The sequence below is a fragment of the Zalophus californianus genome, chromosome 16, assembly GCF_009762305.2.
Source record: "Zalophus californianus isolate mZalCal1 chromosome 16, mZalCal1.pri.v2, whole genome shotgun sequence".
In the NCBI taxonomy this organism is placed as follows: domain Eukaryota; kingdom Metazoa; phylum Chordata; class Mammalia; order Carnivora; family Otariidae; genus Zalophus; species Zalophus californianus.
The window spans coordinates 22,901,115-22,924,850 of record NC_045610.1 but is presented as its reverse complement, the minus strand read 5'-3'; the positions used below and the strand labels follow the sequence as shown (position 1 = coordinate 22,924,850).

General features: G+C 49.7%; 1 protein-coding gene across 4 annotated transcripts in view; it reads right to left on the bottom strand.

Moving 5' to 3' along the window:
- Window positions 1–6,890: 6,890 nt before the first annotated feature.
- Window positions 6,891–23,736, bottom strand: part of UNC45B (unc-45 myosin chaperone B) — a 30,465-nt gene continuing 13,619 nt past the window's right edge. For 3 of the 4 annotated variants that reach the window (XM_027626192.2, XM_027626189.2, XM_027626191.2), the window contains exons 10-20: window positions 21,542–21,842; window positions 20,304–20,398; window positions 19,993–20,134; window positions 19,074–19,214; window positions 16,683–16,810; window positions 15,737–15,803; window positions 14,860–14,973; window positions 14,367–14,482; window positions 13,384–13,501; window positions 10,802–10,957; window positions 7,448–8,102 (exon numbers count right to left, since the gene is read on the bottom strand). In XM_027626192.2, the coding sequence (XP_027481993.2) occupies window positions 7,842–8,102; window positions 10,802–10,957; window positions 13,384–13,501; window positions 14,367–14,482; window positions 14,860–14,973; window positions 15,737–15,803; window positions 16,683–16,810; window positions 19,074–19,214; window positions 19,993–20,134; window positions 20,304–20,398; window positions 21,542–21,842 (1,639 nt within the window). In that variant the 3' untranslated portion in view covers window positions 7,448–7,841. Of the gene's footprint in view, window positions 8,103–10,801; window positions 10,958–13,383; window positions 13,502–14,366; window positions 14,483–14,859; window positions 14,974–15,736; window positions 15,804–16,682; window positions 16,811–19,073; window positions 19,215–19,992; window positions 20,135–20,303; window positions 20,399–21,541; window positions 21,843–23,736 lie in introns of all 4 variants that reach the window. The other variant, XM_027626188.2, reaches the window with a different exon arrangement.

Below are 23,736 nucleotides of genomic sequence, written 5' to 3'. Positions count from 1 at the left end.
AACAGCCCCTTGTACCAGACTATTTACCGAGAAAGTCAACAAAATGGGTTGGGTATCATTGGAGGCAGTTATTAGAAGAGTCGGACCAAGAATTTGAAATAAATGTAATAAATAGAGTACAAGAGATAAGAAGACATTAGAAATATGAAATGAGAATGGAAATAATAAGAACCAAGTGGAACCATCAGGTAGGGAAAATATAATAGACAAAGAACATAAGAGATGAGATCAATCACAGAATGGAGAGAGAAAACACTGATTCCTGAGTTAGGTCATCAGATCGAGGACCTCTTACAGAAAGAAGCTGGAAAGGATAAAGAACTAGAAAATATAAAGCAAGGTTCAAAGATATAGAGAGTAGGTAAAGAAGCCTCATCTGGGAGCACCTGGGTGGTGAAGTCTGTTGAGCACCGGACTCTTGGTTTCAGCTCAGGTCATGATCTCAGGATTGTGAGCGAGCCCCACGTCAGGCTCCTCACTCAGTCGGAGTGCGCTTGGGACTCTCCCTCGCCCTCTGCCCCTCCCCTGCTGCGTGCTCTCTCTCTTTCTGAAATAAATAAATCTTACAAAGGGTGGTGGGGGGTGCCTGGGTGACTCTGTTGGCTAAGCATCTGCCTTTGGCTCAGTGTCCTGGGATCGAGCCCCTCATTCGGCTCCCTGCTCAGCAGGGAGCCTGCTTCTCTCTCTACTTGCTGCTCCCCCTGCTTGTGCTCTCGCTCACGCTCTCTCTGTCAAATAAATAAAATCCTTAAAAAAAAAGGGGGGATCATCCAGATAATATTAGTCCCAGGTGGAGAGCAAACCACTCCCCTCCACAGTCCCACTTTTTCCTTTTTTTTTTTTTAAGTAGGCTCCAAACCTGCATGGAGGCCAACACCAGGCTTGAACTCAGGACCCTGAGTTCAAGACCCGAGCTAAGATGAAGAGTCAGATGCTTAACACTAACTAAGCCACCCAGGCACCATCTTTCCCCCGCCACTTTTTCCTTTCCTTCACACACACACACACACACACACACTCCCACCAGGACATTAGTGGAAAAATTGGTGACATTTCAATAATGTCTATAATTTAATTAATAATAGCGTACCGATGTTCATGTCCTATTCTGACTCATTCTACTATGATTTTATGATGTTCATATTAGGGGAAACAGAGTGAGGGACCTAAGGAGCTTGGTACTATTTTTATAACTCTTTTCGGTCTAAATTAGTTCAAAATCAAAAGGTTTTTAACATTTGGTGTCCTACATTTTCCGGTTTACTTTCTCCCACTGGTAAACCTACAGTCAATGTTCTTTTTTTTTTTAATTCTGGAAAAACAAGAGGAGGAAACATAGATTTTATCACCTACAAACTGTTAGCATAGTGATGTATGCTATCTCGTCTTTTTTTCTAAGAAAAAAAATTTTTTTTTGCAGCGGATTTTTTTTTTAATTTTTTTATTGTTATGTTAATCACCATATATTACATCATTAGTTTTTGGTGCAGTGTTCCATGATTCATTGTTTGTTCATAACACCCAGTGCTCCATGCAGAACGTGCCCTCCTCAATACCCATCACCAGGCTAACCCATCCCCCTACCCCCCTCCCCTCTAGAACCCTCAGTTTGTTTTTCAGAGTCCATCATCTCTCATGGTTCGTCTCCCCCTCTGACATACTCCCCTTTTCTTCCTCTCCTGTTATCTTCTTCTTTTTCTTTTTTCTTAAAATATGTTGCGTTATTTGTTTCAGAAGTACAGATCTGTGATTCAACAGTCTTGCACAATTCACAGTGCTCACCATAGCACAAACCCTCCCCAATGTCTATCACCCAGCCACCCCATCCCTCCCACCCCCAACCACTCCAGTAACACTCAGTTTCTTTCCTGAGATTAAGAATTCCTCATATCAGTGAGGTCATGTGATACATGTCTTTCTCTGATTGACTTATTTCACTCAGCATAACACCCTCCAGTTCCATCCACGTCGTTGCAAATGGCAAGATCTCATTCCTTTTGATGGCTGCATAATATTCCATTGTGTATATATACCACATCTTCTTTATCCATTCATCTGTCGATGGGCATCTTGGCTCTTTCCACAGTTTGGCTATGGTGGACATTGCTGCTATAAACATTGGGGTACACGTACCCCTTCGGGTCCCTACATTTGTATCTTTGTGGTAAATACCCAGTAGTTGCAGCGGATTTTTTAACGTTTCTTTTTGCTGCTCATTGAAGAGGCAACTCTAAGATCCCACCACAAAGACATCTATGCTCTCTTCTTGAAAATTGTCCAAAAGTGAGAATGAGAAAAGAAATGCTGGGAGGTACATCAGCAGACCTCAGCGTTGGTGAGGAAGGGCTAAGGGCTGCCGAGCTCAGGAGACGTGAGGACACCAGGAGAGAGAACGTGCAATTGTGGGTTTTGGCACAACCACCAAATGAGAAGTTCTCTGCGTTGAGCGAGCAGCTTACAGACCTTGAGGAGGAAACTCCATCACCAGCTGTTTGAACAACCAGATGGGCGGCAGAGGTGAGTTTCAGGAGTTTCCCTATCTCTGGGTTGACAGCAAGCGTTGCCAAAAGAGACACCTCATCTTTACAATCACTCTTCAGGGCTGAATAACATCTGTGGAAGACAAACCGCCCTGCTGCTGCCAATATTTAGCTTCAAAAAGAGGAAAGCTGGGATGCCTGGGTGGCTCAGTCGTTAAGCATCTGCCTTCAGCTCAGGTCATGATCCCGGGGTCCTGGGATCGAGCCCCGCATCGGGCTCCCTGCTCAGTGGGGAACCTGCTTCTCCCTCTACCTGCTGCTCCTCCTGCTTGTGCTGTCTCTATCTCTGGCAAATAAATAAAATATTTATTTAAAAAAAAGAAAGAAAAGAAAAGAGGAAAGTTACACCAATCCTCATAACAGTTATAAAACCCTGTGCCCTGTTTCCTGTGACCAGGGAAAGTTTGGTGCCCCCCAAGCATTGCCCTGGACCCTTCCCACAATATAGAGCTGCAAGCAGTTCAGTCCAGAATACAAGGATCGAACCCTGGGGAAAAGCAAAAAGAAAACAAACGGATAAAAAAGCCCCTGGATACGTGTGAAGGGAGAGCCCGGGGATGACAGCCGGGGAGTGGCACTAAAGGGTCCCCAATCAGGACCCAAGGGCAGAGGGCTCAAGGGGAATATGTCCTGAAGACAGGAAATCTGAATTGACGTTAATGGATGGTATACTTTAATGTATTGACACTTAATGTGATTAACAACAAAAACAAAACGTTTCCTCGTTTGAGGCAGAGGATTTGGAGATAAGTTTGTGTCACATACATAGAAAACTAGACAAAAAGTAAGATGATTGTAAATTCTGAGCAAAGCAGAAAATTGTACGGGAAGTAAAATGCGGTCGTAGTATATCACCTAGCCCAGCTGTGACTAGAGAGTCATAACAAGGCAAATGCTGAATATTTTTCTAACCCCAAATGGTGACATTGGTAGGATGTGGGGACAGGAAGCTAGGGAGGGAAGGTAAATGAACTAAGTCTTTCATAGACAAATAGATGGTATGTATACAAAACTGAAAATGGCACTGTTTGGAAACGGAGGTATATACCAAAAGAAATATCAAAGTGTTCGCCTTTGGGGAGCAGGAAAGAGGGCAGGCAGGAAACTGCTGATTTTATACTAAAGCCTTGCAGAACTATTTGACCAACTCGCCATGTGCATAATGCAACTCTGATTTTTTAAATTTATAAATATTCTTATTATAATATAATTATCTGGAAAGTAGTAGGCAGCATGTTGTCTGCTATTATGGAGTGCTTTTTTCCATATAAACTGGCTCTCTCTATAATCTGTGTTTTATAGTCCCATATTCTTGAATGTAAAAGGCCACACACTTGACAGTCCAAATAATAATAATTCTGACCCTCTTGCATCTTCTAAGTTTTGAGTTTTGGGGATCTGGCATTTGTGTTCTCCAGAGCAACTAGTGAAATTGCAGTGCCTGGCCCTGAAAAGTACCATGAGTATAGTTTTCTGAGTGTAAAATAAACAGATTACGTCCCTTTATAGCTTAGACTAGCCGGTGTGACTCAGCTTGGCTGAGCTGTCTTTCCAAATGCTATTTCTAGCAAAGGAGAATTGTGTGAACACCCGGACTATAGAGACTGTTGCTGCGTCCCAAGAAAGCAAATCCCGAACTGCTAAAAAGCCCGCTCTCTGGATGTGTTGTTTAACTAAATGATGTGCAATTCTGACAACATTTAAATCTACACCTGTTTTCCTGGACGTGCTATCCACTTGCAAAGTTGCTTTTTCAAGCCAGGAGAAGGAAGGAGAGCATTTCCCTGTCTCCCATATGCATGAAGATAATAAAACCTCTGCTTCTGCTTAGTTTCTGAGGAGCATGGGAGTTTTGTGTTTCATTTAAATTAACATTTCTAACCCGGAACTGCTGTCAAGCTAGGGGGCTGACCTTCTCTACTGGTTTGGGCGCTGGGAACCATCACCCCACCCCCATGCCACCAGGCGGAATCAGTTCCCCTGGGGCCAACCAGCATATGCTCTGCTCTCCCAGCCACAGGTGACACCAGCTCGGCAGCAGTGGCTTCTCCCTCATCCCTTCCCGTGACCTCTATTACCTTTTTTTTTTATTTTTAATGTTAAGAGTTTATTTACAACACTCCTTTGTTGTACAGAAATATGTAAGCTCAGTGTAACCGGTAGCCGTGGATAGTTATGACTTATTCATCAACCATTGTAAAGCCTGAGGACACTTTCTTTTTTTTTTTTTAAAGATTTTATTTATTTATTTGACAGAGAGAGAGATAGCGAGAGAGGGAACACAAGCAGGGGGAGTGGGAGAGGGAGAAGCCGGCTTCCCGCTGAGCAGGGAGCTGGATGTGGGGCTCTATCCCAGGACCCCGGGATCATGACCTGAGTTGAAGGCAGACGCTTAACGACTGAGCCACCCAGGCGCCCCATGAGGACACTTTCAATTTGTTGGTACAAAATCCCCAAACTTGGTGGACGGCAGAATGTCACAGGAAATACGCTTTTTGGCTGGGTGCATCGGTATCCTGGGGTCTGTACCACAGGCATGTTTTGGGTTTGTTTGTTTTTTTTTAATAACTACCAACTTCATATGAGCCACCCAATCAATCCTAAAGAAGGTCCTAGCACTTTCCCTTCCCAGACCCCAGGGGATATCCTCAGCCCACTTTTCAGTACCCCCAGACTCAGGCTCTGCCCTAGATGATTCTTTTCTAGCTCCCCCACCCACCATGAATAGATGGGAGAGGAAATCTTTCTTCAGGCAGGCCTCAGTCTGTGGGACCATACCCGCAGGAGTATGGTTGATCTTTGGGCTGGGATACACAGACTTTATGGGGTAGCCCAGCACCTACCCGCCACACCCAATGCTGTCCTTCCAAGGCGGTGACTCAAAGGCAATCATCTGGAATACAACCCTTTGTAATAAAATCTCAGGAACCTGTTCGTACCCGAGACTCAAACCTACCTCATTTGGCTCCCAGAACCTTGGCTTACGGTGTGGCTGTTTCCTCTGAAATCTTTCACATTTTATGAAAGATTCTGTGAACCATGAGGAAATCTCTTACCTTGGTATTTCGATGGATATTGAGAGGGAAAGAGCCCGCTGACCTAGGAACCCCAAAGGTCAGTGCCAGAGAGCCTACTGGCAGAACCACATAGACAAGGGAGGTGACAGAGGTGTCTTCCTCCTTATGGCTTGGTATTTTACTGTATTGGAGCGTTTCCCTTATCTCTATCCCCTTTAGAGGTTATACAGTCCTCCCGGAGATTACTGTGTAAGCTCTCGGTCTGTGAGTAGCACCACAGATGCACCTGCAACTCCCCTTCTGGGCATCTCCCTGCTCTCAGAACCTGGGGAAGGAGGGACGTCCAGGAACTCTGGAGACTCGCGCCTCACCGAGCATCCTTGGACCTGTCCCTGCAAAGGGCCCTTCACTGTCACCCCTGGCTGCCACTGCCTCTCTTCTATCATCCCGAAGCCCCCCTCCTTTCTGTGTGCTCTGGGCTTCCCAGTGCTTGCAGGTGGTGGCATCTGGCTTCATGCCCTGTCCACCCACCCCACGGCCCTGGTCACCCCGGCCTTAAGGCGTCCACGCTGGTCTTTCTGGGGCAGTCTCTGCAGAGTCTGGAGCCAGGAAGCGACCCTGCCTGGCCAGGAGAGTAGTTCGTGGGGCAGTGCCTGCCTCAGCAGTCCCATCTAGCTAACAGTGATCAGGAGGGAGCCACTAGACCTCTGAGGGGTGGGGGGAAGCAAGGTTTTGAGGCCCTGAGCTAAGTTGCTGGAAGAACCTCCCTACCCGTTTGCCACCCACTGCGTAGGCACCTCCGTGGAGGCACCAGTGCGCTCCAGCCTCCTTGTACCCCAGGGGGAGGCTGCCCAGCTAGGGTGGCATGGAGGTGGGGGGCACCGAGCAACAGCAATATCTACCCGATCTGGGCATCCATGCCTGTTAGGACAACAGTGGTGGCTAAGGTGGGTGGCCCCGGGTGGCCTCCCCACTCAGGCTCTCGTGCCCTCACCCCAGGGGCACTTCCAGCGGATAGGTTCCTGTTTTGACTTGTCCAGATGTGCCCTGTCCCCTACCCAGGGAAGGAAGTGAGTGTTGGCACAGTGGGGAGGAAGTAGGAAATCGAGCCTCCGACTCTTCCCCTTTTGTCTTAGTGATTAATTTCTCTTTTTTAAAAGGTTTTATTTATTTATTTGTCAGAGAGAGAGAGAGCACAAGCAGGGGGAGCCGCAGGCAGGAGGAGAAGCAGACTCCCCGCTGAGCCAGGAGCCCGATGCGGGACTCGATCCCAGGACCCTGAGATCATGACCTGAGCCGAAGTCAGCTGCTTAACTGACAGAGCCACCCAGGCGCCCCTTATCACTGAAATTCTTAAAGCGGATGTGTCAAAGGCAGAGTTTCCTAGCCCCTCCAGGAAGCTGGGATTCAGCGATAGATGGTAAAAGGCGCTGGTGTTGGGGTTCAGGGAAAACAAAAACGAACAAGTATTTCCTGGGCACACACATGGTGCCAGGCCCAACAGGCCCAAGAAGGCGAAGGCGGGAAGGGCTCAGGAGCAGGCTGCCCGCAGAGCTGATTGACCTGGCGCCTCCTGCGGACCACGCACATGGTGGGGGCTCCGGGGTGGTTTAGTCCAATCCCGACTCCACATGATGCTCTCACGGGCGCCCTCCTGCCAATCCACCTTGCAACCTCGGCATACAGAAGTTTCTTTTCACCACTGCCTGCTTTCCTGCCCAGAAGCCTTAAGCCTTAAACACACTGAAGCCAGATGGCCGCCATGTCTTAGGGGAAATTGCAATTTCATTAATGCCAATATATCCATTTTCTATGGACATTGGGGTTACTTCCACTTAGAGAATGATCACAAAAAGTGTTCTCTATGAAAACCAGCACAGCTCAACATCCGGATATGATAGCACTAACTTCTTTATTCACACACCTGTTAGATCTTACCTTACCACAAAATCCATTTTCCAAAATACAAAGAATTCAGCCCATTATCCTGGCCTTTGGAATGGGTACTGAAAGAATTATCGAACTTGTCTTCCGAATCACAGATGAAAATTATTCTAGGAATTTCTGGAACATGATAGATGTAAGGAGACAGCAAGAGAGCCAATGAAACATCCAAACTGTCCTAGGGCCAAGGGGAAGGTCGACAACTCAGGGAACACTCGTCTTTCTTTTATATGGAGACTTCATTGTCACTGCTAAGATCACCCGCTGAAATGACACCCCTTGAGTTCCCAGCTTAGGACTCTTCATACTACAGGACCAGCCCCAGCAGCTGTGTGGGCCCCTAAGACACTGGTTTAATGAAGCCATAATCCATGCACTTGATGAGACATTCCCGGGCTGTCTGCACCACCGCCGCCTTCTTCTCATCTGGCTCTTGTTTGCCCACGACAGTCAGGATCTCCAGCAGCTCACTCTCCACCAGCTTCTTGGCCAGCTCAGCATCAGCTGCCAGCAGGTTATAGGCAATGACCAGGCCCCGGTGTTGGACTGACAGCCGGTCGTGCAGGCAAAGCCGCTGGAGGATCTCCAACCACTGAGTTGTCTGGAGGGCAGAGGTGGATAAAGAAGGATTAGAGAAATCAGTGGAGGGATGGCGGAGGGACATTTGGGACAAGGTAAACAGAAGGCAAGCATGTATCTGGTTATGTGCATGGGACTCAACATACGCCTACCTGAGCCCATTGGGACTAGCTCACAGATGCCCACCTCCTTACCAGAGCCAGGTGGGAACCCAAAAACTAGAAGGAACTTGACATAATCCAATCCCTTTCATATTATAAGTGGAGAAACTGAGGCGTAGGAAGGGGAAGTAACTCAGCTATGATCACACACGCGAAAACAGTAGAGAATAAACACCCACCTGTCCATTTTTTTTTTAAACATCTGGAGAAGCAAAGGGACAGACCCACTGCATGCCTGATTGGAATAGGGATGGAGGGTGTTCAGAAAGGAGGATTCTAACCCTGGGCACACGGGCAATGCCTGCTTCTGCCAACCCAAGTGCCCTTAGAGACATGAGCTCCAGGCACGCCTGGGGCTTGCGCTCCACCAGTCCGGACTGCAACTGGAATTAATACTGGAGTCTGGAGCACAGCCTCTCCTCCATCCCTCCCCCATCCCTCTTCTCCATTCCCAGTTGTGAAGCAGCCCGACTACTGTGCATGTGGAAGGCAGGACTCTAGACCATCTGATCACCCCAAGAGACAAGAGTTGGAGCTAACAATAGAACCAGGAGGCTTGACTTTACAGAATTCAACAGAGACACATGAGCGGCAGAGAAGAATAGTTATTGGTATGGGTTTTGGAGTCAGAGAGACCAGCTCAGGTCCCAGGTTAGTCACTTACCAAATATGACCTTAGATCAGTTTTTTAACCTCCCCAAGTTTCAGGAGCCCCTCCATCATCTGGTATACCTACTTCTTCACATTGTGATGATTTAGTGCATGGACAGAGCTTAGCACGGGGGCTGGAGCATAGTAAGAGCTCAACAAAGAGAAGTGGACAGAGATGATGATTTTACCCACTAATCCAAGGATTTCCCCTTTGCTTCCTCGCACCTGTTACCTCACCCTCCATTTGTCAACAGGGACAGCTTCCTACATGGACCCCTCTCAAATGGGGAGACAGGCACAGAGGGGAAGAAGAGACGAATTATTGGCTTTTTGGCTTCTAGGCAGATTTTGTCAAATCTGCACCAAGCCTCCTACCACAAGAAAAGGAAATGAAAATCTATCTAGCTGTGGTAGGATTCAGGGAAGGTTTAAGGTTGATGGGTAATATAACAGGTCCGTGCCATTGCTCCCAGGCACAGAAATGTAGCCAAGATTTCAGAGCCCCTCAGGAAGAAAAGAAAGAAGTGGCCAGGAGACGGTCAGCAATACTGAAGGATTCCAATCCCTTCCCAACTACCTGGCAGTGTGACCTTGGGCTAGTTACTTTTCTGCACTCAGTTTTCCTCTCCGGTCAATAGGGATAATAATAACCATACCCACCACCCAGGGTTGTTGGGAGGATGGAATAACTTAATAAATGTAAACGTTTAGAGCATCATCTAAAGCCCAGGAAGTGGGTGAGTCACAGAAGGCCCTGTGGGAGTCTGTTGATTGAAGTTGTGTGACCAGTTACTTCAGCAGAGGCCATTGTAGGGCGGGGGTTTCAAAGTGTGGTCTCCAGGCCAGAAGCACCCCACCTAATTTACTGATTCATAATAGCTAGGGGAAGTATTTTAACCAGCCCTCCAGGTGACTCACCTTACAGTTTTGAGAAATTTGCCTTAGGGGGCAATGCTAAAACCCAAGGACCAACCAGGAAGAGCTACATCTGGCAGAGAGACCCTTCTCTGGTGCCAGACAGCATAAGCACCTGTGCAACTCAGAGAAGGCATGTGTGCAAACACACACACACACACACACACACACACACACACACACACACCTTAAACTGACTACCTAAAAGAGCCTGCCAGGGGAACCTGCATGGCTCAGTGGGTTAAGCGTCCGACTCTTGATTTCATCTCAGGTCATGATCTCAGGGTCATGAGATAGAGCCCCACCTTGGGCTCCCTGCTCAGTGAGGAGTCTGCTTGAGGTTCTCTCTCTCTCCCTCCCTCCCCCCTGTGTGTGCTCACTCTCTCTAAAATAAATAAATCTTAAAAAAAATAAATAAGAGCCTGCCTTTAAAGCAAACGAGTACATTTGAATTGAGATGCTTACATTTTTTGTCTTCAGTGGAGTTGATGCCCACAAACTAAGTTCAGTTCGGTGAAATGAAGACATTTTCATTTTGCACTGCCATGTTCGTGATTGCACATATACCACTTTGCTGAGACGGCCACAGTCCCACCAAAGGATCTGAGCATCATGTTCACATAAGAGGATCTGCCATCTCTTTGCCAAACCACAAGCTCCCTACGGTACCCCCACCAAGTCCATGGTCTTCTTGGGGAGCTCGGGGGTGCCACAGCAGTAGCTAGTGTTAGTGTGGTCCTCCTTGTTATCATTCTGAAGTACTGAGCTATAAGCACCACCAAAGTCACTGGGTGAAACTACAGTGGGAGGGACCCAAGTTAGCTCATGTGGGAAGTCCCCACAATGGATGTAAGAGGCCACACAGTGTAGACCCTCCTTCTAAGGTGGGAGGAACAGATACCCGGGGACCTGGAAAGTGTTAGCATGGAGGCTGGTCTCCCCGGAGAGGATCACACAAGGCAGTCCCCTTCCTGCCCCCAGGACCCACTCTCACCACTTGGGTCATCTTGAGGCACAGTTTCTTATGTGCTGCCGTCAGCATGGCCAGCGCCCCTGCGGCTGCATTCTGCACCTTGTCATCATCCTCCCCGCAGAGCAGCACCACCAGCTTCAACCGGTCATTCCCATCAGCCAGGAACCTCTCCTGTACCTATGGGAGCGAGGCAGGTACGTGGCTCAGACAAAAATTACCCCACCTGCCAGCCTGGAGAGGGAAAGAGGCACCTGAAGCCATGTTCTCTGACCCAAGATTCTTCAGAGCTTTCCTTTGAGCAGCTGGCCCACACCACCTCCCCCAGGAAGTCTCCTCTGATTAACTGGATAAAGGGGCTATAAACTTCTCCAGGTACAAAGTTAAAGAGATAAGGATAGTGCTACCACCCCTGTTTGCATTCAGCTACCCACACCAGGGGAAAGGGCAGGCACACACCCATGAATGGCAGATGTTGCCCAAAGAGCCATGTTTCACTTCTCTTTGGGGAAGCCTGGTATGCTTCTCCCACAACAGATAGGCCTTCAGGGTCTGCCATAAAATGACTTTGCAGTCCCTGAAGGCGCAGGGGTTGGGCAAGAGCAGGGGACAGAGCGAGAGCTGCTGTACCATTCAACCGGAGAGGGATGAGCTTCCCAAGGACCCTAAAGCCAGGAGTAGAGCCTCCTAGGGCCCAGGGCCCTGACATGTCTCAGGGTTCACCGATCCCCACCACCACCACCTGCTCCACAGTAAAAGCTGGTTGGTCACATTTAAGGGCATTTTGTTGGGTCAGGTTTCCTAGAAGTGGAGCTCTGAAAGGGTCAAAGGTCGGTCATGGCTGCCCAGGTTATGACCCTCCCCCTGCATCTCCCTGAAGCCGGAGCAGTGGTCCTCAGAGGCAAGAGGATGACAGAGATGGTCAGTGCATGGGGCACAGTGGTGACTGGGAAGCAGATACCCCCAAAGGACTACATCCCCCTCCTCTCACATGTAGATGTGGCCATAAACTAGTTCTCATCATGGAACGTGAAAGGAAGTGATAGGGGTTGCTTCCAGGCCACCATGGCGGAGAACCATAGGGGCCTTTCCTGTGGTCTCTCTCCCCATTCAAGTGGAGACCACTCCCAGAGTGGCAGAGAGGGAGACAGTTCTTTTTTAGGGTGGGGGGTTGCGGATAGTTCTTGATGGTCGAAGAAGCCTGGATCCAAGTCATCGCTTAGAAGAAAGCCACTGGATCCAAACGTGAGCAAGAAGTGATGTGAGTGAGAAATGAATTTCTATCCTGTTGGGACCACTGTTTATTTTGATTGGGGTTGTTGTAGCAGCTGATGTTCCCAGAGGAAGCCTGTCTCCCTTTCCCATCGTCCCTCCCCTCCGCTTTCTTTGGATATACTCTCTTCTCCCACGAGGCTGCCAGCCCCCCAGGCCAGCCTCAGGCCAGCTCCCCGGTGGATCCTGTTTAGATTGACTGACTGATTGACTGATTGATTTGATTTGATTTGATTTGATTTATTTTACTTCAACAGGCTTTCCTTGGTTGGGTTTTCATTCTATACCAGTGGGAAGATCCAAGACCTTGAGGTAAGAATTGAGAGAAAAGAGAGCGGGTCTCCCACTAAGCCCTATATGAGGGCCCAAAAGGGCCACTTAGCCTGTGTTCAAGAAGGGCCTCAGATTTGGCCCTATTGTTACCTCTGATGAGGTTATACCTACAGGCATAGCATTACTCTGGCAGGACAGAAAGAAGAAGACATTCATTCACCATATGGTTATAATTTCTCCCCATCACTGGACCGTGAAGCTATTGGCATGTTCTGAATTCATTTTATTTATATAAATCCTATAATTACTCTGTGAAGAACACAGTTATAGTGCACTGCAGTTTCCAGGGGAACAGCAATAGTTCATTAAATGTTAACATTTAAAATATCCTGGGGCGCCTGGGTGGCTCAGTCGTTGGGCATCTATCTGCCTTCGGCTCAGGTCATGATCCCAGGGTCCTGGGATCGAGCCCCGCATCGGGTTCCCTGCTCAGCAGGAAACCTGCTTCTCCCTCTCCCACTCCCCCTGCTTGTGTTCCCTCTCTCTGTCAAAAAATAAATAAAATCTTAAAAAGATATATTTATTCTAAAAAAAATTTAAAATATCCTAAAATTGTTTGTATCTGTGTTTGTTTTTCTCATTTTTTTATGTATGGGGAGCTTCAATAAAATGTAAGTGGTCTAGCCTCTTTTGGCCTCTAAGAGGCCCTGGTCTTACATCCTTCTCTGCTAAAAGATTATTCAGACATAAATAACTTAGGGAAATGGTACCTTCCATCTCACTCAGCTCAAGCTAGGGGTTAAACCCTTAGCTAGGAACAATACTATTTTGTGTGTTTTCCTTGTCTCCTTGGTACATGTATTCTTCTCAGGGTCCCTACAGGGAAGGGGGCTGCACTCCAGGAGAGATACAGGGGTTCCTGGGTTCTCTGGCAAAAGGCTACCTTAATACCACTGTAACCCTCAATCTCATGCCAGGCCCTGCTGTGTGGCTTGACTCTTCATGCCAAGATCACTCCCCGCCCCCATCCTGAGCCCGCCCCCATCCCGAGCCCACCTCACCTCCTTGTTCACCACCATATTGCACATGCATTCAGTGGCTGCCTGCCGCAGCTGGTCATGATTCTCGAACATGTAGTTCTCAATGTCAGGCAAGGCCCTCTCCTTAAAGATCTTCTGCCTAGGGTGTCAGAGGTGGGGAAGGGAGGCCACTGAGTCCTCCGTGGTGAGCATTTGGAGTTTTTGGCCACCCAAGGGCCATTCCGCCCTGCTGGTGTTTCCCTCCCACATCCTCAGCCAGCATGGTTTGGATGACATTGATCCTGCCCCCCAGTTCCAGGAAGGGCACCAATGGGCATAAACTAAATGACAGCATAGCATCCTGGCCATAGCCATGGGGTCTGGGATGAACATGTCAGCAGGCTAGATTCTTCTGGGTTTTTTTTGCTGCAGAAGAGAAACTCTTTCTCTCCTGCTGGACATGAAGCCAAGAAGATGTGAGGTCTGGAGTGACCCTTGTGATCGTGACAGAGGGGAAGAATCCATTTGGGAATTAAGACAACACAGGCAGGAGAAGTGGACGGAAGTGGGAAAGTGGGGAGTAGTAGGGAAAGTAAAGAAGAATAGAAAGTAGGGAAGGGGGAAGCTTTGTAACGCCTGCATCAAGCCGCAACCGCATGTGGTCACCCCAGACTTTTATTTACATGAGTCATTAAATTCCTTTTATGCTTAAAACAGTTGCAGTTGAGTTTTCTGCTCCTTGCAACTGAACAAATTGTAACCTAATTCTCTCAACCATCCCCTTGCTCCCAGGAAGGAATCCCCACCCATCCATTGGGTATCTTTTTTACCACTTTAGTCAGAAAGAAGTGTCTTTATGATCTCCTTTGCCTTCACACGTTCACTATGGGCTAACTCAAATCCCTTCCACTGCAAGTGCCTACCCGCCTTCGATCCCGTCCTCGGAGGAAAGCACACACACTACATATGAAACATTCTGAGGCGCCTCCCTCCACACCCGCTCCCTCCCTCCCCACCTCACTCACCGGAGTTTGTCACTCCGCCCCGACAGATTCGTGAGGCCCAGGAGAGCCTCATAGTTCTGGAGCCCATCCCTCTGTGTGTCCAGGAGACTCACGAGAGGCCGCACCACCTCATACACCTGTGTGGAAGGGTCAAGAAGTAGGTCGGGCGGAGACCATGTGCCCCCAGACCCTACCATTTATGGGTGCCCCACTTTAGAATTTCCAAAATGCTTGTCCACCCGCTGTCTGATGCAGCTTTCACAATGACCCTGAGAAGCAGGACTGTTTCCCTTACTTTGCAGATGAGATAACCCCAGTTTCTAAGAGGACAGTCCTGTTAAGTCAGAAGCAGAGCCAAGCCTGGAGTCCAGGCACCTCCAGTTCACTGGCCTCTGTGTGATGGCACCATGCCCCCTCCCAGGCTGGGGGTAGGGTGACAAGGGGAAAGGTCCCTGGGAGCAGAGGAGACTCCTCCCATTGCCCCATCCCACCTACCCCGGCACCTGGCACCCACCCGTTCCCCCGGGAAGGCGATGTCCGGATTAGAGACGGCGGCGATCTTTGCCAGGGCGTGGGCGGCCTTCACCTTGCCCACGTCCGTGCCCTCCAAGGCCAGGGGAATCAGTGCCTGCAAGAGAAGGCACGGTCACTCCTCCGTCTTGGACACTGAAGGCCTCTCTTCCCACCCTCCCTCTCCAGCTGTCTGCCTCTGCAGTACAAGCAAGGCTTGAGCATCACAGAGAACGATTAAATACAGAATCAGGGATTCACTCCCTTGCTTCCCGGCACACTTCGATGTCTTCACCTACACTCTCCGCCACCCATCCACACTGCTGGTTTTTGGAGAAACAAATGGATCTGTGTTGATCCCCTGACTTAAGTCAAATCTAATCATCACAGCAGCCACTTCCTGAGCAGCTACTATGAGCCAAAACTTTAAATGTATTTTCTGTAATCCTCGTGACATTCTGCAGAGTGATTGTGCAATTCCCCCCCCCCGCCCCATTTTACAGATGAAACTGGCTCGGGGAGATTGAGTAATTTGCCCAAAGTTCTGCAGCTAAAAAGGGGACAAGCAAGAATGCAAAGATCAATAGTCCACGGTCTGTGCAACTGTACCAGGCTTCCTTCCAAGAGCAAGGAGGCTAACTGGGACTCCACACCATAAAATCAGGCAGAAGACAGTTTGGGGCCATGAGCGACAGGACAGTATTCCGGGAGGTTGGGTTGGGGCACAGGGTACATTATTCTTGGGCCAGGCAAAGAGCAAGTGCGCACTTGCATGTGCACACACGCGCGTGCGCACACACACACACACACACCCACACACACACACACGCTCCTCCCCATGGATCACCTTCTAGGATGGCAAACCTTATCCCACCAATTACCTTGCCACCACCTTGAGCCACAATGGTTCCTCGGTCTTTAGGGTTATCACAGAGTGCCAGGAATACCCTGTAGGGCGAGGATGAAGGACACAAAATGTGCACCCTTCCCAGGCACCCGCAGGCCAGCCAGTCAGACCTGGTGAAGCTCTAGAAAGTGCTGCACCTGCCCCCAGCATTAGCCACCTTGGCCAATACTGCCATGGATATAAGGAGCTGGGAAGAAAGTGAAGCCAAGTGAGGCTGCCAAGAGCCACCCCCTCCCTATTTGGGGAGACAACAAATGGCTCCTTGCTGCCCATCAGCCAGGAGAAAATCTTCAACCTGGATGCACCCCAGGACCTCCATGATCTGGCCCTTGTCCCCCTCTCCAGTCTTACTAGCACTACTCCCTCCTGTGCACCCCATGTTTCAGACATACTGTAGGAGAACCCCATCTCATTCACTCCTTCTCCCTCTGTCCTCAGTGTCTGTAGATGCTGTCCCTTCTGCCCAGAACCATTCCTCCCTGGCATTTGGGTGGCTCCGTGTCTCCCCTCAGGGTTCCACTGAGTTGTCACATCCTCCAGGAAGCCTTCCTGGTTTGCCCTCCCACCTACCTCCAGCCTGGCTTGTGCTCCAACCAACCCTCTGTGCCGTAACTGGGAGGCTGTCTGCCTCCTCATCACACTGCACAGAAACTGTGCCTTTTGTCTGTGGAAGAGCAGGTGCCCCACAGGGCCTGGGAGACAGGTAACCAGGATAGACAGTGACCTCTTTCCACCCAATGCAAACGTCCACCTGTGATCCCTGCCCCGCCACGTCACTTTTCGATGTTGATCCCCTTCCGTCTCCTCTCCAGGCCCCCCAATGACTCATTCGCTCATTTACACCCTTGCCACCTCTATCCCCGCCCAGCCTCCCGCCCGCAGACCCCTCGGACCCCAGCCCTGGCCCGCTGCAGCCCCACCTGGCCAGCAGCTCTTTGGTCTGGTCGGTGAGGATGGCACTGTCCGCTTTCACCATGCAGGCCAGCACGGAGGTGACCCCAGCCTTCAGAAGCCGCTTCACACGCATGTCTATAAAGTCCTTCTTGTCCTGGGGAGACGAAAGGGTGGCAGTGGGGAAGGAGCCTGGGCACCAGGCCAAACTATATGGGAACCAAAGGTGGTGCATTTCTGACTGCTAGTGGCAGGCTGAATGATGGCCCCCAAAGGTGTCCACATCCCAAACCCCAGAACCTGTGGCCGGTACCTCACACAGCAAAAAAAGGACTTTGTAGATAGGATTAAATCAAGGATCTTGAGACAGGGAGATAATCCTGGATTATCTGGGTAGGCCCAATATAATCACGAGGGTCTCAACAAGAGGGAGGCAGGAGGGTCGGAGTCAATAATAGGTGTGGCAACAGAAGCAAGAAGCTGGAGTGATTTAAGGTCACTAGCCAAGGAAGGTGGCTTCTAGAAGCTGAAAGAGACAACGGAACAGATTATCTTCTCAGAGCCTCCAGAAGGAACCAGCCCTACTGACACCTTGACTTTGGCCCAATGGGACTGATTTTAGACTTCTGACCTGGAAATAGGTCAGCACCGGAAGTTTTAGAACTGGAAGATAATAAGTTTGTGTCGTTTTAGGCCATTACGTTTGTGGCAATTTGTTACCGCAGCAATTAGAAACTGATATACTCTTCCAGATTCCCTTTGCCCAAACAACAGCCAAGGGGGTGTCTGGCATGTTCTCCTCTTCCTTGCCCCCTCCCCCACTCCCAGTACAGAGCCTGAGCATCTGGTGTGGCAAGAAAATCATCCCAAAGATCTTCATCTACAGAGAAGTGAAATCGAAGAGATCATCCAAAACCCTAGATGACCCATACATTCCTTTTTTTGCAAAGGTTGGCTTTTTATTGGCAGGGGGAGTGGCGAAGTTGGATTGGGAAGTTGAGGGATTAGGCAGGAGGGAGAGGGGCTAGGGAGCAGATAAAGTTGACATAACAATGGATTGGGTTGTGCTGGAAATGCAAAGTCTGCCCCCGGGGTTGAACAGTCTCTACAGATAATTCTTGAAGTGGCTGGGAACAGGCTGGCCGTCATGGGCAATCTCTAGAAGCCACATTTGAACTTTACAGCAGAAGAATATGCTATATACCCTTGCCTGCATGAACCACTATGCAGCTTTAAAAACTGATTCCGATAAATTAAAAAAAAAGGGGGGGCACCTGGGTGGCTCAGTTGGTTGAGCAACTGTCTTTGGCTCAGGGCACGATCCCAGAGTGCTGAGATCGAGTCCTACATCGGGCTCCCTTCTCAGCGGGGAGTCTGCTTCTCCCTCTGACCCTACCCCCTCTTGTGCTTTCTCTCTCTCTCTCTCTCTCAAATATATAAATTAAAAAAAATAAAATCTGAAAAACTGATTCCGAGAATGACATAGCAGGTGGCAGGGATTAAGGAGTGCACTTGTGATGAGCACCGGGTGATATATGGAAGTGTTGAATCACTAAATTCTACACCTGAAACTAATATTACACTGTATGCTATCTAACTGGAATTTAAATAGAAACTTAAAAAAAATAATGGCGTAGCAATATGGAAAACACCTATTTTCCCAAAATTGGGCACAAAATAATAACAACATTCTGATTATAACTATGAAAAGAAAAAAGATGCACAGAGAAAAACAGCCTCTGGTAGGTAATATAATATACCAAAATGCTGATAGTGGTCAAGGGGAGATGATGTCATTATGAGTGGTCATTTTCTTTTCTCTGCTGTCCACCTTTTTGTTTGTTTTGCAATGTGGTTATATTACGTTGACCATTTAAACAAATCTAAATCTTTTACAGGCTAGAAATACAATGCATATACATTCATATTTAAACCACATACAAAGCATACCCTTGAGTGCAGGGGATCCCTGGGGAGGGCCCCAAGGGGATTTGTGACATCTGGGCTACTGCTGATTGGCATCTCTCCCCCTCTCATTATTCCTACTTAGTACCCATATCCCCAAATCTAGATATCCTAGGAAACAAAATTTCTATAAGTGTTGGAAACATGAAATACACTGTCTGAGGTCCGCGAAACCAACAACATAAACGTTCATCATGGCTCCGTTTGATTTTCAGACTACAAATGGCTGGATCCTCACCCTCCACCCCACGTAAAACATTAAAACTAGGCGGGGAATGAACACCACTTAGTGGGGGAAATGTATCCATGATCCTCTTCAATTTTTCTGTGTCCTATGCCAAGCCCTCCCAAACACACACACACACACACACACACACACACACATCACCACCTTTCTGTTCACCTCTCTGGCAGCCTGGTGACAGGGAGCCCTCCAGCGTCATCCCTAGCCCTACCTTAGGGTGCTCCTCGGGCACGTGCTGCTTGGAGAACTTGGCGAGCTGCACCAGCTCAGGGATGACCTCCTTGACATCATAGCTGTTGGTGCAGTTCACCAGGGTGGTGGCCACTGAGTACAGGATGGTCTTATCAGCAGTCTGGAGTTATGGGGTGGGGGTGGGGGCAGGAGGGGAAAGGCAGAAAGGAAACTTTAGAACAAATCTCTGCTTCCAGGACGGCTCCCTGGCCGGGCCGGTGAGTTGGTTTGGGAGGAGTATGGCTGATGCGGCCCAGCTTGGAGAAGAGCAGATGGCAGAAGAGGAAGGAGGGGGGCGGAACTGGGAGCTGGCTCGGCTCATGCGGGGTGGGCAGAAGTTTCTCCTGCACCTGCAACAGCTCCCCTGAGAGCATGGGTGGGGGCCCCCTGAGTGTGCAGCTTACTCGGTGCCTCTTTCAAAAACCCAGGCCAGCACGCTTTGGTGGGGGTGGGGTAGGGGCCGGACACCTCTGGTCTGGCCCCCGGGGAAACTCCCTCCCTCCCCTCCTCCCTTTGGTGGTGGAAAAGAGCCAGGGCATTAGCCCAGCAGAGGAGGAAAGGAGGCTGGGAGGTGCTGGGAAGGAGGAAGGGACCCAGAAAGGGCTAAGCACTGCCTCGCAGTCCCTCAAGACCTCACTTCCTGAGGGTCCCAGGAAAAAAAATACCATCCTCTTATTCATCTTCCCACTGCCTGGAAGCCATGAAGAGTCATGAGCCCATTTTATGGTCAGGTAAAACAAGGGCCAGACAGGGGGAAATAACCAATCTGGTTTACATGGGTAGGAGGGCCAGAGCTGGGATGAAGACACAGGAGCCTCATTTCCCAGGTTCAGCGGAAGACCCTGTGAGCCTGAACCCAGGAGACCTTTCCTGAGGCCAGAGGTCAGGGCCACACTTGCCTTGGCCAGCTCAAACATGGCCTGCAGGGCAGGGATGTCCTGGACAAAGTCGTCTTTCATGTCGGCATCTAGCGTGAGGTAGGCCAGGCCCTCCACTGCCCATCGCCGGGTCCGGGTATCTATGGATGCATTGCACAGCCACCTGGAAATTGGAGAGGAAGAGCACTGGGCAAGGGTGCTGGGGCTCAGGTCAAGAGATGAAGCCATTTCAGGGTACTGGGTAGTAGGTGGGGGGCCTTTCATAAGGCGGCGTCCTCTGGAGCACATCCCAGAGAGGGGGTGGCGGGCCTGGGGAAGTAGGAGCCCCTTACTTGCGACACTGTTTAGCCAGCTTCTCTGTGGACCCTTCAGCAAACTGCCTGAGGCCGTAGTCCGTGCCTCCCGCGGAGCCAAGCTTACAGAGTCCCTGTGGTGGGGGGGGGGGGGAGAGGCTTGTAGAGTCAGACACACTTGGGGACAAAAGACCTTGCTCAAATAAGTCCCTGTGGCTGGAACACTTTGCCCCTTTACCTTTGCTTGGACAAACCTCTATGCCTACTACAAAACCCGGCTCAGGGGTCACCTCTTCCAAGATGCCTTCCCTGAGCTCAGCTTCTACGACAGGGTAGATGCTCATGAAGCAGGACTTTTTTTTTTTAAGATTTTATTTATTTATTTGTCAGAGAGATAGAGAGAGAGAGCACACACAAGCAGGGGGAGTGGCAGGAAGAGGGAGAGGAAGAAGCAGGCTCCCCGCGGAGCAGGGAGCCTGATGCGAGGCTCCATCCCAGGACCCCGGGATCATGACCTGAGCCAAAGGCAGACATTTAAACATCTGAGCCACCCAGGTGTCCCACAAAGCTGGACTTTTGCACCCTGCCCCTTTCTATCACCATTTGGACCCCACTGATGTTTAGTGTTCTGAAGAAAAAGCACAAGACAATACTCATCTTATCTGAAACTGCAACGGTGAAGGTTATTCTCGCACAAAAACTGGCACAGAAATCAGACCTTGTGGGTAACAAATTTAGATGTGCAGAATTTTACCCAGGAGAAATTGCACTCATATTAGGAAAACGTGCCTTCCATAAAAGAAAACTCATGATGGCAGAAGCTATAATTAGTTCTTTAAAAATTGATATAAACAGGAAAACACATCAGTGGCTCAAATTGTCACTGTAATGGTATACAAGCAAAATACAAGACCCATGAAAAGACTTTCTGTAAAATGAAATCGGAAACATTGAAACAGGTGACCTGTGCCATCCAGAAACTGATTAAGGACACAAACTGACTTTTTAGAGTTTCTCTGAAAATATTGGTTGGACAGAATCTCCTCAGGGTTAGCGTCATTCAAAAGCACGGAGGCAAATGTCCCCGGGGTTATACAGTAAGGGCTCACCATTCTGAATCTCCGTTCTCAGAGCCTCCTGCTTTTCACCCTGCTCTGCAGGGGCCCGTGGGTGGGTCCGAGTGCCCCCTACAGCGTGGGCTTCTCCCAGATAGGGGCCATGCCCCGTTCATCTTGGCATCCCTGGTGTCCTGCACCATATCTGGTACCAACACTCACCACCAGTGTGCAGATCTTGATCTTCTCGTTTTTGGTGGTCTTGTAGATATCTTTGAGCAGTGACACGCCATTGGTGATGATGAAGGTGGCGCGGTTAAGCTTGGTGGACGCGTGGATGAGAGCCTCCACAGCCACCAGCTGGTCTACCTCGCGCTCCGAGCCGCACAGCGCTACCATCAGCTCCATCACACCTTTTAGTCCTAGCAGCTGATTGCCCAGGTCAAAGGGGCCTTGCAGGATCCCTGACACCGTCTGAATGGCAATCACGTTCTTGTCCATGTCCTGGGGGTCAAACTTGCCCCTAAAACAGAGGGTAAGGTGGTCAAGAGAACTGGCTGAGGCGGGTGGGAAGAGTGTGGGATTTGGGGGCAGACAGACTTGAATTCACATCCCGGATCCACCACTCATGTGCTGTGTGACCTTGGGCAATTCACTGAACCTCTCTGAGCCTCAGTTTCTTGATCTAGAAACCAATGGTATAGTACTACTACTTATCAGAGTTACGGTGAGGGTAAGTGATATAACAGACATGCCATGGGTTGTGTCCCCAAGAAGCACACTCAGATGGATGGGGGTTGACATGTAGGAAGTTTTTGAAGGAGAGCTCTTGGGATCAGCTCAGGTTGGAGAAGGGAAGGAAGCAAGACTGGGCAGAGGGACACGTTGGGCTGCAACTCAGTCAGCATAAAGCCTCAGCCTGTGATGAGTGCTACAACCATTCCAGAGTTGTTCCCAGCTGGGGGTAGGGATGAGTCATTGGATGCTGGCCGCCCTGGGGACTGTCTCCAGCTGAGGGAGGTCCCAAAGAGAGGTTACAGGCGAGGGCTATCAGTGCACGGGTTTCCCAGCAGCTGGGATGTCTAGCGGGACAGTACTGCAGCCACACCAACACGGAAGGGCATACCGTGGTGCCTGGCACACGGCATCACTCTGCAGTGTGACCAAGTCACACGGTAGCCTGAGCTGCTTGCTCCCCCATCTGGTCCCAACCCTCCCCCCCCCCACTAGCAAATGAAAGGTCTGCCTTGCTTTTGGAATCGACTCTCTCTACTCTATGGGAGAATCTCCATGTGAGGATGTCAGAGATGACAAGTTTTCTGATCTTTCCATGATCTGCCCAGGTCGGTCTGATGTGAGGGACCAGAAGTGCATAGTGTGATGAATGGGAAGAAAGAAGGCGGCGTAGTCTGGACAGGAGAAGGCCACACCAAGCCAGACTGGGAGACCTGGGCTGTGATCCTTCGTCTGCTGCTGGCGGGCTGGGTGACCTGGGCAAGTCCCTGTGGGGGAGAGGGTCGGCTTTGGAAGCTCAGAGAGCCCCTCCAGTTCTGACGCCCACTCCGTGCCAGGGAAGCCAGAGCCTTTCATAATCGGTCAGGGTCTGCCCTCTTGGCTCCTGCCACCCGCCCCAGCCCCTGCCACAGCGCCTGGTGAAGTAGGGTGGCTTACACCCTTGGGGAGGGCCCACCTCAGGCACCTCTGCTGCAGGAGGTGACCCCACCCGTTCAGGCTCAGTGACTGATCCAGGCAGGGATGGAAGCTACGGGATGGAACAGGAGCTGACAAACTTTGGCTGCTTGGCCAAATTTGGGAGGCTGAGAATGGTTTTTACAGTTTAAAGGGGGTTTTTTTGTTTGTTTGTTTTTTGTTTTGTTTTGTTTTTCTAATAAGCAACAGAGGGCTGCACATCCCACCAAATGTAAAATATTTACTCTGGTCCTTTAGAGGAAAAGCTTGCCAGCTCCTGGAAGGGAGAAAGGAAAAGCAGAGTGTCTCCACCCTTCCAGACCTGGGATACTTTTTAAACCTGTAGCTTCCTGAGCCACAGCCCAGACTACTGAGTCAAGCGGGGCGGGGGGGGGGGGTCCCAGAATTCTGAATAATTGACAAGCATGAGGATCATTGCAATAAACGGTTAAAAGATGGTGTAGCAGTGAGAAGAGAAGGAAGGGGACACATAAAGAAAAACAGAGACTCGGAGCATCTGAGTCACAGCAATGGCAGAGTGGCGGTGCAGGGACCAGAAGGCCACTGTTGAGGGTCCCAGGCTGCTGTCTAGGCTCCACGAGACCGCAGAGTGCTTAAAGTCTCGACAGCACCGGGTCTCCGTCTCGGATAAGCTGAAATTTGTTCTTTCAACTGCAGGCGCTTGTGATAGGTTTAAAATAAGTCCAAAAATATTTTGATGCTCCTCT